Source organism: Cnephaeus nilssonii (genome assembly GCF_951640355.1).
Source record: "Cnephaeus nilssonii genome assembly, chromosome: 13".
In the NCBI taxonomy this organism is placed as follows: Eukaryota; Metazoa; Chordata; class Mammalia; order Chiroptera; family Vespertilionidae; genus Cnephaeus; species Cnephaeus nilssonii.
Genome location: NC_137084.1, coordinates 18328354 through 18341340, shown reverse-complemented (window position 1 = coordinate 18341340; position 12987 = coordinate 18328354). Strand labels below are relative to the sequence as shown.

At 36.4% G+C, this 12987-nt stretch overlaps 2 protein-coding genes across 2 annotated transcripts; both read left to right on the top strand.

Moving 5' to 3' along the window:
* Nucleotides 1-2586: 2586 nt before the first annotated feature.
* On the top strand, nucleotides 2587-3525 carry LOC307109336 (olfactory receptor 5AP2-like; the record flags this gene model as incomplete). Its single annotated transcript, XM_079788022.1, has 1 exon — nucleotides 2587-3525. One exon carries the CDS (start codon nucleotides 2587-2589, stop codon nucleotides 3523-3525), a length of 939 nt encoding a protein of 312 aa, XP_079644148.1.
* An 8010-nt stretch (nucleotides 3526-11535) lies between these two features.
* LOC307109714 (olfactory receptor 5J3-like) lies at nucleotides 11536-12474 on the top strand (the record flags this gene model as incomplete). Its single annotated transcript, XM_079788582.1, has 1 exon — nucleotides 11536-12474. The coding sequence occupies one exon, from the start codon at nucleotides 11536-11538 to the stop codon at nucleotides 12472-12474; it is 939 nt and encodes a 312-aa protein (XP_079644708.1).
* Nucleotides 12475-12987: the final 513 nt, after the last annotated feature.

Below are 12987 nucleotides of genomic sequence, written 5' to 3'. Positions count from 1 at the left end.
GATTATAAGTAGACAGTTATCTATGCAGTAGTACATTTCGGGGCACCAGTGATATCAGGAAAGCCATGTAGGTACAGGATATTTTTCTCACTTGTTTGTCTCTGATGCCTTAAATTCTACCTTAACTCTTCCCCCTCACCCATAGTTAAAGAAAGTCTTTCTATTAGAACACAAACCCATTGGGAAGGAATTGAAATTATCCAATTTTCAGGAATATATTGCTACCCAGGCTCCAAATTTAATGGGGACTGGGAGTTAGAATACAGGTCCAGAGGGCTTCCATGTTTATAAAGGTAAAGCAGATCCTGCCTAAAGGAAGAGTAGCCTGAGGAAATTGCCATCCCTGGAGAGGGAGCACCTGAGGGCAAAGTATGGAAGGGAATCAGAAGGGGGCCAAGGATGACCCCCGCCTCCTCCAAATATACTCCAGAGAAGCAGAGACTGGTAGCTAAGCTCTTGGATCCCACACATACAGCACTCTCTTGCGTTTTCCTGGTGGAAATCATTTAGGTGGCTTTTTAAACCACCTAACATACTTTTTAAAGGGCTGTATTTCTTTCTCAGTCACCCAGCCTGTAGAAAATAACCAATGATAAAACCTATAATTATATCAAGCTCTTATTCCTGAGAGACGACGTGTTCAATACCCAGTGATGAGACACAGAGATGGTGATATAACCCAGGTCATTGAGGAGACAGTGCTGAGCCCTCCTGCACACGGACCAGATGGAACAGAGAAGCTGGTGTTCTGAGACAGGTGCTGCCATTTATTGTTATTTTTCTAATTTATATTTTATATTTCTTTCATGTTTTTTTCTTTATTGACTGAAAGCATGGCATAAAACCTAAAGAGGGTGTGAAATATTACACAAACTTTTATTTTGATTACTTTTATTTTGATTGATTTTCAGTCTATTTTAAAGGCACATTCACAAATGGCAGGGACTACAACGAAATGCAAGTATGGATTATGGAGGTCGTAGGAATTATTTAGTTTTAATCTCTTACCTGTACTTTTTATATTTTTAAAAATGTTTTCTTTTTTTTAAGGAAAGCATATTTTTAAAATATATATATTTTATTTATTTTTTTATAGAGAGGAAGGGAGAGGGAAAGAGAGTTAGAAACATCAATGAGAAAGAGACATCGAACAGCTGCCTCCTGCACACTCCCTACTGGGTGTGTGCCCGCAACCAAGGTACATGCCCTTGACCGGAATCAAACCTGGAACCCTTGAGTCCCCGGGCCAATACTCTATCCACTGAGCCAAACCAGTTAGGGCAGGAAAGCATATTTTTTAAAGATGTGTCTACAGGGGCAGATATTGAAAGGAGTTTACACCAAGGGTTTGGAGAACTGCACCTGATCACTAGATCATTATTCAGATTTTCCTGTTCTGTTCTACCTTCAACTCCACTTTCATTGTATTCTCACAGAACAGGAGTGGTCATGTGTGACATTATATATAACATAATTGCTTGGATAAAATATAATTGTAGGATGTAGAATTCAATTGGCCTTCCTATGATCAATTATTTTAAAGCAAAGAGAGGCGTATTTCACAGATATTCAAGAAAATTAGGGATCCAAGTAAACAATAAAAAATACTTCAATTCTTAGAGAAATGGTGGCACAGTTCAGACATGGTTTCTCTCTGAGGTTATCAGACTATGGACATATGAGGACTTTTATCATGTATCTGACACATCTGTTCCGTTGGTGGATAAATCATGTGGACTTGAGTTGATTAGAGGAAAGTAATTCACATAGAAATATATCAGGCCTTCCTTATGTCTCTGTCATCCTTGCTACCAGCATGCCTATGATCAGGTCCCAAATATTCATTATAATCTCTGCTGAAAAGAAGCTGCCGAGCAAGCAAAGTTAGCCCTGGCACATACCACTCTAATGATCACTCATGGAGACCCTGCCAGCATCTTCTCCAGCAACCACCACCCTTGCTGCTCCACTGGGTCCTGAATCACAGACCATCTCTATCCCTGTTCATTGAGACAGGAAAGGACATGGGACAATGTTATATCCAGAAGTCCACCATATCTCTGCCTACCTCACAAGTAAATGATGAGGGAAAAATAAAGCAATATATTCATTATTTGTACCTCTCACTTAACTATGTTTCTCTATTAAAGGATATAATAATACTGAAAAACAGCAACAATCTTGTCAGAAGTTGTGGATAACTGAACCAATTAATTTACAAACTATTGTCTCCACTATGAAAACATCAATTTCCTAATCTATAACACAGGATTAACAAAAATTACCATAATACTATTTAATTTATGTTAGTATGGAAATAGCATGATTAAACATAAAAACGTGCCATAAACTCGCTCTGAAGTGCTACAGAAATGTAAGAGATATTATCATTACCATTTACTGATTTATGTTAGATTGCATATACTTCCAAAGAGTCAGGTTTCCTCATGAAGTCCTAGCATTGTTTACTTCTTTTTCTAATTACTAAATAATAGAAAGAATCAGTCACTTAACCATTAAGATAGATGATGTTAACTCTCCACATCCATTTCATTCCTCCACAGCCAGGGTTTCCAGATCTGAGTGATGGCTGCTGAGAACTGCACTGTGTTTACTGACTTCATACTCTTAGGACTTTCCGGCAGACAGGATGTGCAGTGGGGGCTCTTTGTGCTCTTCCTGCTGGTTTATGGCATCACCGTGATCGCCAACCTAGGGATGATCCTGCTGATCAACATAGACCCCAGGCTCCACACGCCCATGTATTATTTCCTGAGCAACCTGTCTTTCTGTGACATCTGCTACTCCTCCACTGTCGCTCCCAAGATGCTGGTTGATTTCTTATATGAACAAAAAACGATTCCATACAATGTATGCTTTCTTCAGATGTTTCTTTTTGGGTTCTTTGCAGCTGTGGAATGTGTCATGCTGTCTGTCATGGCATATGACCGTTATGTAGCCATTTGTAATCCACTTCTTTATACAAGTGCCATGTCCAGGAGAGTGTGCTTCCGGCTCGTGGCCATTGCCTACATTGCAGGTTTAATGGATATGACAATCTTCACCTCTTGCACTTTTCCATTGTCATTCTGCAATTCCAATGTCATCAATCACTTTTTCTGTGACATCCCACCCTTACTCACCCTCTCCTCCTCAGATACAACCATCATTGAAATAGTGTTGACCATTTCCTGTAGCTGTGTTGTGGGGTCCAGCATCATCACTGTCCTCCTCTCCTACAGCTACGTCATAACTACCATCCTTAGAATGAACTCAGCAGAGGGCAGACGCAAAGCCTTCTCTACCTGTGCCTCCCACCTAACCGCTGTGGCGATATTTTTTGGTACACTCTTTTTCATGTATTTCAGACCCAACTCCAGTTACTCCATGGACACGGACAAAGTGGCTTCTGTTTTTTACACAGTTGTCATCCCCATGTTAAACCCACTGATCTACAGCTTAAGGAATAAGGATGTGAAAGGTGCCCTGAGAAAAGCACTAGGCACTAAGTTATGTTCTAGGTGAAAGCATGTTAACGCAAAGAGTTTTTATTCAGAGATGTTGAGAGCTCAAGTTCAGGTACTTTGACAGTGTCCTATAGTCTCACCAGTACAATTCTGGATATTTCTTTATCTATCTTTGTGTCTAAATTAAGTATAGGAAACACTCTTTTTTAAATTTTTTTCTTTATTGATTAAGGTATTATGTGTCCTTATCCCCTCATTGCCCCCCCCACCTTACCCCCACTGATGCTCTCACCTCCCTGGTGTCTGTGTCCATTGGTTAGGCTTATATGCATGCATACAAGTCCTTTGGTTGATCTCTCCTCCTTACCCCTACCCTCCCCTGCCTTCCCTCTGAGGTTTGACAGTCAGATCGATGCTTCTCTGTCTCTGGATCTGTTTTTGTTCATCAGTTTATGTTGTTCATTATATTCCATAAATGAGTGAGATCATGTGATTTAACGCTTAATCTTTTCATACTAAGGAAGAGGAGCAATAGTTTTATTATATTGTTTTGCAAAGAGGGTCTTTTTATACCACTCTCTCCATTCATGGGTATGTCCCAGAGAAATATTGGCATAGTCACATCTCTCCCCATCTCAATTAAATTTATCCTCCTTAAAGTTCCATTTAAAAAAAAACACACAATGAGTTTAATAAACTTGCGAAACCAGAGGGAGTTTTGGCAGTTTAATTTAGCTCATTTTTGGCTTCTTAATATGGACTAGCATCATACTATAAGTTTTATATCATAACACCTAGAAGTAATAAGTAGTAAATAATAAGAATAAATTAAATCATCCTGCCTAACTCTAAGTTCCATAAATAAAAGGCCTTTGCATGTCTTGTTCACCATTATTTCTACTTTTCTATTTACAATGCTCATTTTCAGGATGCCATTCAAAAACATTCATTGCAGCAATATTTACAATAGCCAAGACTTGGAAGCAGCCCAAGTGCCCATCAGTAGATGAGTGGATAAAAAAGTGGTGGTACATTTATACAATGTAATGCTACTCAGCCACAAAAAAAAAATCAATGTTACCTTTGCAACAGCATAGATGGACCTGAAGATTATTATGCTAAGTGAAATAAGCCATTCAGAGAAAGACAAGTACCATATGATTTCACTTATATGTGGAATCTAGTGAACAAAATAAACTAACGGAGACAGACTCATGGATACAGAGAAGACTGACAGGTGTCAGAGGGGAGAAAGTTGGGGGCTAGATCAGAAGAGTTAGGGATTGAGCAAAAGAAAAAAAAAAGACTCCTGGACACAGACAACAGTGTTGTGATTACCAGAGGGAAGAGGGGTGGAGGGCGGGAGGAGAAGGTAAAGGGGAGATAAATGGTGATGGAAAGAGACTTGACTTGGGGTGGTAAGCACACAATACAATGTACAGATGATGTTTTATAGAATTGTATACCTGGAACCTGTATTTTATTAACCAATGTCAACCTAATAAATTCAATTAAAAATTGATTGAATGAACGTGTGTTCCCCTGCTAGACTGATATAAAAAGGAACCTTTATCAATGAAGAAGGAAAAAAACCTTTCTTTGCTTAATTTAATTCTTGTATGTTCATCTTACACAAAATCCACCTGTACTTTTTCTTTTGGCCCAAGCTGTGTATCAGTGACCGGGATCATTTGATGTAGAGAACTTCTTGAATCCTTCATTTCTAAACATTCTGTCACAGGGATCAGCAGGATCAGCAGTTCTAGATTAAACTTTTTTATTTTAATTTATTTTAAAGAGGGGGGAGAGAAAGAGAGAGAGAGAGGAACATCAATGTGAGAGGGATACATCCATTGGTTGTCTCCCATAGGCACTTTGACCAAGGAGGAACCCACAACCTAGGTGTGTGCCCTGATGGGAAATTAAACCTGGCAACCTTCTGATGCACAGGACTATGTTCCAACCAACTGAGCAACACCAGTAAGGAAGCAACTCTAGATTTATATTGCACTTCATAGTCTTGACATCAGACTGTGGCTTTTCCTTCTTGCCCTCACTTTGGAGAACAGATACATGTTCTTGACAACTATACAGAAACTGCATGAATGAAGTTGGGGAAATGGGACCTTGACCTTCTCTAATGGCTACTAGAAAAGAGAACCTTATCTCCCTTTACATGTTCATGGCATTATACTAATTAATTTTTTAAAAAGGAAATGAAATATCCAGAGTTATTAACAAAAATTTATGTTCAATGAAATAAAATGAAGAACAAATAGTATTTACATTGCTATTCTATTTGCAATGACTTAAATTGGTTCTCTGTGTATCTGTGAAATAAATTGAAACTGTGTCCTGAACACAATTTTGATGGTAGTCATTACTTAGTGGTTGGATGTTAAGCAATGCTAAAATCTATTTTAATAACTTAAGGTAATTGTACATGAGGTTTATACTATTATTGATTAACTATTAATCCAGTTATGGAAAACAATATACAATTTCAGGTTTTCAGAGTACTCATTAATTATTATTATGCCTAAACAAAATGTACAAGGTAGTCATAATTGACCTTAATCTGCTTTCCAAACTAGAGAGAGAATTAATAAATTCATTTGCAAAAAGTTCTTTTTATACACCTTTTCTCTGTTCATGGGTATGCCCCAGTGAAATATCATAACCTCTCAACCCATGTCAATTCAAATGATTCTTATTATGATTCAATTTTGTTAATGAGTTTAATAAATTTGCTCAGGTAGAATATAGTATTAGTGGATTATATGAGGTATGTTTGTATCCTTCCCATGTACCAGGATTAGCCAATAAATATTCCATCATCACAGAAATATATAAGTAGTAAAAAATGAATAAGAAAAATTTAAAAAGCTGCTGCTCAAACTCATAGTCCATAAATACATGTCCCTTTTCTGCCTTGTTCACAATATTTCTACTTTGCTCCCGCATGACATTTTAAAACATATATTGAATAAATGAATGACTGTCCCCTACAAAATTGATGCATTTGAGCCTTAGTATATTCATCCCCCCAAAAAAATCCTTTTTATTTTATTTTAGAGATTTTGTAAATTTTTTTTTAAAATCTCAATTTGTTTTATTTGATTCTAGTATGTCATCTTACAGAGATTCATCTCTACTGCTTCATTTGGCCTCAGCTGAGTAAGTATCAGGGGCAGGGATCATTTCATGTCAAGAACTTCTCAGATCCTCTATTTTTCCTCACTCTGCCCCAATTATACCAGCAGACATCCCCAGGATCAGCAGCTCTAGATTTACATTGCACTTCAGAGTCTTCCCATCAGCCTGTGGATTTCCCTTCTTTCCCTCATTCTGATGAACAGATATGGTCCTACTGACAACTCTACAGAAGCTACATAAACGAAGGTTGGGGATAAAGGAGCAGGGCATTCTCTAATGTCACTGGGAGAAAGGACTCCATCTCCCTTGAAGTGTCCATAGCTTTGTATTAGTTAAAATCATAGAAATAAAACTAAACTGCCCAGTTTATAAAGTTTAAGTTGTAAGGGAATAATTATTAATAAATGTATATATTTAAATTTTTTTAAAATAACAAAGTAGTATTCACATTGGTGTTCAATTTACAACAATTTATATTTGCTTTCTTAACACAAGAGATAGGGAATTTAGAGCTAAGAAGGTTGTATAAAATAAAACTTGTTACTTCTTCAGTCTCCCAACCTTAAACCCCTTTGTCTTGTCAATTCCTCAATTTTTCACATATTTGTTGTTTTCTTGTCTAAAAGGTACATAAACTGCATCCTTTGGTCACCTCTTTGAGTCTCACATTTGGTATGGGTCTCCTCTACATGCAAAATTCAATTTGGCTTTCTCCTGTTAATTTGTGTCATGCCAATTTCCTATTAGGCCAGTCAAAGAAAACAGAAGAGAAAAAGGAAATCGTTTCCCACCCCTACACAGTAAAAAAAAAAAAAAAAAAAATCATTGCAATGAGGGCAGCTGATGTGTACTTGTGGAAAAGAATCTGACAATGACTAATGAAAATAGCAATATGTGAGATTGCCATATTTCTAAGTGAGAAGTGAAAGAGATGTTTCAGAAGTGGAAGAAACAGGCTAAACAATGAAAACCTAATTTCATTAGACATCTGCTTTCACTGGAGGAGAATGTAGACCCATGGAGGCCAAGAAGCACAGCATTGAAATAGTCTGGTAAATGTTTGACACTGACCAATTTAGTCAAGAGAGTGAAGAATTAAAGTTGAGCCTTGCTGAAGTTGTTGCAGCATTCACAGGGGAAAACACAGAAGCAGAATCTAATTAATCATGTTCTCACAGCACAGAAGAGTGGAGGCAGAGGCTTAGAGATTTGTCCCAACAGTCACGAGGTAGAAATAAAATGCAATCTGCCTATTGTTGATGTACCACAGATGAGGACAGAAAGAACTGCTCATTTCAGGTAGGTTTCTAAATGGCTTAATGTAAAGAATGTAGGGCAAAGAAAAACCTTACTTTTGGAAAAATGAAGAATCCAGTTTGGAAATTTGGCTAATGAATCATTTTATATCTGCATACTCAGTTAAATAAATTCTTCCTTCTAATGGCCAATTATATTTCTTTGTTAGACCTGTGTGAATTTGTCTGACCTCATTTTTCACTGGTATAAGAAACTTAAATATTTTATTTATATTTTAATAAAGGTTCATAAGTAAACCAGTACCTTTTATCACTGTACAAGAGATATCACTGTACATTTGCTCTTGTGTTTTGCAAATAATAATAGAGATAACATATTAAAAGTATCCATGCCATAGTTTTTGCCTATTAAAAAAAATAAAAATTAGACCACTCACTGCCCACATTCAAATTTTCATATATCAATAGACACACATGAATAGACTGATTTTCATAGAAATAAGACAGAATCCTATATATCTCAAGAACATTTATTTTTTATTTTTTCTGTACCTATTTTTATTTAGATGGAACAGACAGCTTAAAATAAAAAGATAGGTCAATTTCCACATTTTATTTTGTTTATACTTCTTCTCATCACATCTCTTTGGTTTGAAAGGGAATTTGTCCTTTTGGCAAAGACCAGTCATACAAATGGGTTCTAAGTGCTTCCACAAACCAGGGAAGGTGCATGATAGAATCCTTCTGCAAAAGGTGTTTCAGGTTTCAGTAAACGCTATGATGCCACACACGGCAACAGTAGCATAAAAAGTTTCATTTAGGTGAGCAAGGGGAGCAGGAGGGATGCGGACATCTGTAATAGTGTCAAAAATAAACATAAAATAATAAAATAAAAAAGATAATTTTTGTCATTTACTAACATATGCAGTACCATTGTCAGTGATAAAACTAGAGTTTTTTTCTTTAGTGAAAATCTACCACATTGGACATCTATTAATGCTAAAGCATTAGACAGTCTCTGAAATGCTTATGTTCTTTTTTTAGTTCAGAGTTTAGTGTCGGGATGTGTTCATTCTGAAAAATCATTTGCTTTAAAAAAAATGGAACATGATTATATTTAATGCACAACTTTCGTTCAACCAGAAAGTAAAACACTACAGTAAAATAATAGCAAAAATAGGGTATTTCATCTGCAAAGCATGAGAAATGGTAAACATCTTTAGTCTTAAACAAGCTCTTAGAAACCAGTAACAGAGAGACTATAATCCAAGAAAACTGGAAAAAATAAAATAAAATAATACAAATGATGGTCAAGGATTAAGCATTTATGATGATTGTGCTAAACAATGACAGAATAATTTAACTGCAATATCACACTGTCACAGAATTAAAACACTGACATCTAAAGTTTTTCAGTTTTGAACAGTGTGGTACAGTGTTAACTCTCAGAACTGAACACTGGGAGACAGATTGATGAGGGGTATCTAAAATTAGGGGGAAAGCTAGTTTTTAATCAAAATATAAATTTTGAATATGCTTTGCCCTGGCAATGCTAATTCATTGAAATTATTTCAATAAATTAGTTGAATGAATTCAAAATGAGTCATATAAAAGCATGTTTAATGCAGAGAAAATAAGTAGCCAGTATATGCGCCCTAAATACTACTTGCCTATCAATTTATTAACACAAAGGTAATGCAAAAAATCCAATAGTAAATAATAGTGTAGGGAATACAAAAAAAATAAGTATATGACTTCAAAAAGTATAAATATATATGTATAAATTTAAGTGGTTGTATAAAAGCAAGGATTATCTACTATCAGATTGTAGGCAACTATAGGAATCCATTTTTAAATCTTTAGCAGTTTGTTTTAGACAATATGGTTTCAAGATATGCTTTTGAAATTAACAAAGCATACTAGATTCACAGAATGTTTAATTAAATCATTATTTTTTATGTTGTTAAAACACTACTTTGCTTATAGTACAGAGGTATTTTGGGCCACCTACTGAGCCTTCTTTTCCTGTTCCTGCAACAGGGAGCCTGAACTAAACATGGTTTCCTTGGTAGCACTGTCATGCACTTTATGACAATGGCCATCTCTCAGGATCAGACAACCATTTTCTGAAGAAAGACTTTATAACTAGGCAGTTGTTCACTTAGTATTAGGCTTAAGGACACCAATGATATCAGGAAAGCCATGTAGATACAGATATAGTTTATTTATTTAATTTAAACACATGCACGTAGATATAATCACATGAAATGTCAGCATGCATTGGGGAGGTGATAGCACATTTTTAATTATTTTTAAATTCTAACTTATATTTTTATACATTTACTGAAATAGATTCAATTTTACATGGAAAACATTTCTTGATGACGTATCTAGAGAACTTAAGACCAAAGGTTTGGAATCCTGCACATTGATCACTAGATCCTTATTCATATATTCTTTTTCTCACATTTATATACCCTCAGCTCCACTTTATATTCCCACAGAACTAAGGAGGTCACACATATTATATACAACATGACTGATTGGGTAAAATATGGCAGTGGGGTGTAGAATTCCATTGGCCTCCCAAAAATCAACAACACCACCAAAGGAGGCTGAATTTTGAGATCTTCATGTGAAATATGAGTCAATGAAAACAATAAAACAAAATTATAATTTCTATGGAATTGGTGTGAGGGTATAGATTAGATATGAATCTTTCTAGAATAATGGGATTGTGCACCAGTATTTTTAAATGTCTTAGAGATCTGATCTATTGGTGAATAATAGATTATGTGGGTTCCAGTAATTAGAGTTGAAGGATTCACACAGTACTCCATACTCTTTTTCTTTCTTTTAGGTCACCTGTGCTAATAGTATCCCAAAAGCTTCCCATCATTTTCCTAAGCAACAGCTGCTGTCAGAAGAGGCATGGATAGCACTGGCATATTCCTGACTGTGAACCCTAACATAATGTTCTCGGGGTCCCTCCAAAACTACTCCAGCAAGCACCAACATCACTGCTCCAATGGGTCCTGGATCACAGACCATTTCTATCCCTTGTTGGTTAAGGCTGAATAGGACCTGAGGGGCTGATGGGGTATTGGAGGAATGTTATATCTAGGAACCTGTAATCACTCTGCCTGCTTCACAATTGGATTAACGAAGAAATAACAAAGAAATATATTCATTACCTGAACCTCTTACTAACTACACTTCTCCATTACAGCATAGAATAGTTCTACAACACTAAAAAGAAAAACAATCTTGTCAGAATATGTGGGTTATCTGGACCAAATAATTTTTAGAACTATTGCCTATACAGAACACTGAGGACATCCATTTCTTAATATAAGATAGAAATAGTAAAAATTATCATAAGTACTAAATAGGTTGGTGTGAAAATAGCATGATTGATTTTGAATGAAAGTGCACTGCAAACTCTATCCAGTGCAATACAAATGTAGGCAATATTATTAGCATAATCACTTCAACAATTTGTAATAAATTGGGTGTATTTCAAGGAGAGTCATTTTACCTAAAGCATACTTAGCAAAATGTTTATCTCTTTTTCTAGTTACTGATAAAATGGTAATATGATGTCAACCCCACTTCCACTTCCTTCTCTAACACGAAGGGGTTTCCAGACCTGAGTGATGGCTGCTGAGAACTGCACTGTGTTTACTGACTTCATACTCTTAGGACTTTCTGGCAGACAGGATGTGCAGCGGGGGCTCTTTGTGCTCTTCCTGCTGGTTTATGGCATCACCATGATCGCCAACCTAGGGATGATCCTGCTGATCAACATGGACCCCAGACTCCACACGCCCATGTATTATTTCCTGAGCAACCTGTCTTTCTGTGATGTCTGCTACTCCTCCACTGTCGCTCCCAAGATGCTAGCTGATTTCTTATCTGAGCAAAAAAGGATTCCATATAATTTATGCTTTCTTCAGATGTTTCTTTTTGGGTTCTTTGCAGCTGTGGAGTGTATCATGCTGTCTGTCATGGCATATGACCGTTATGTAGCCATTTGTAATCCACTTCTTTATACAAGTGCCATGTCCAGGAGAGTGTGCTTCCGGCTCGTGGCCATTGCCTACATTGGAGGTTTGATGGATGTAACAATCTTCACCTCTTGCACTTTTCCATTATCACTGTGCAATTCCAACATCATCAATCACTTTTTCTGTGACATCCCACCTTTATTAGCTCTCTCCTCCTTGAATACAAACATCATTGAAATAGCAACAACCATTTCCTGTAGCTGTGTTGTGGGGTCCAGCATCATCACTGTCCTCCTCTCCTACAGCTACATCATAACTACCATCCTTAGAATGAACTCAGCAGAGGGCAAACACAAAGCCTTTTCTACCTGTGCCTCTCACTTAACCACTGTGGGGATATTTTTTGGTACACTCTTTTTCATGTATTTCAGACCCAACTCCAGTTACTCCACTGACACAGAAAAGGTAGCTTCTGTTTTTTACACAGTTGTCATTCACATGTTAAACCCACTGATCTACAGTTTAAGGAATAAGGATGTGAAAGGTGCCCTGAGAAAAGCAGTTGGCACTAAGTTATGTTCTGGATGAAAGCATGTTCACCCAAAAATTTTTATTTAGAGATCTTGAGAGCTAAAGTTCAGGTACTTTGATAAGTGTCCTATACACTCACCAGCACAATTCTTCCTATTTCTTTATCTATCTTTGTGTCTAAATTAAGTGTAAGATACAGTGATTACCAATCTTAATCTCTTCTTATTTAGGAAGAGTAGTAATAGGTTTACTCTACTGTTTTGCAAAGAGGATCTTTTTATACCACTCTCTCAATTAATGAGGTATCTCCCAGAGAAATATGGGCATAGTCTCATCTCCCTCCATGCCCATTAAAATTATCCTCCATAAAGCTCCATTTTTTCAAAACAATGAGTTTAATAAACTTGCTCAGTCACAAGGGAGTTTTAGTGGTTTAAGTTAGGTGGGGTTTTTTTTGTGTGTGTGTGTTGTTGTTTTTTGTGTTGTTGTTTTTTTATCTTCTTCCTGTGTTCTGGCATCATACTATGAATTTTACATCATAACACTTAGAAGTAATAAGTAGTAAATAAA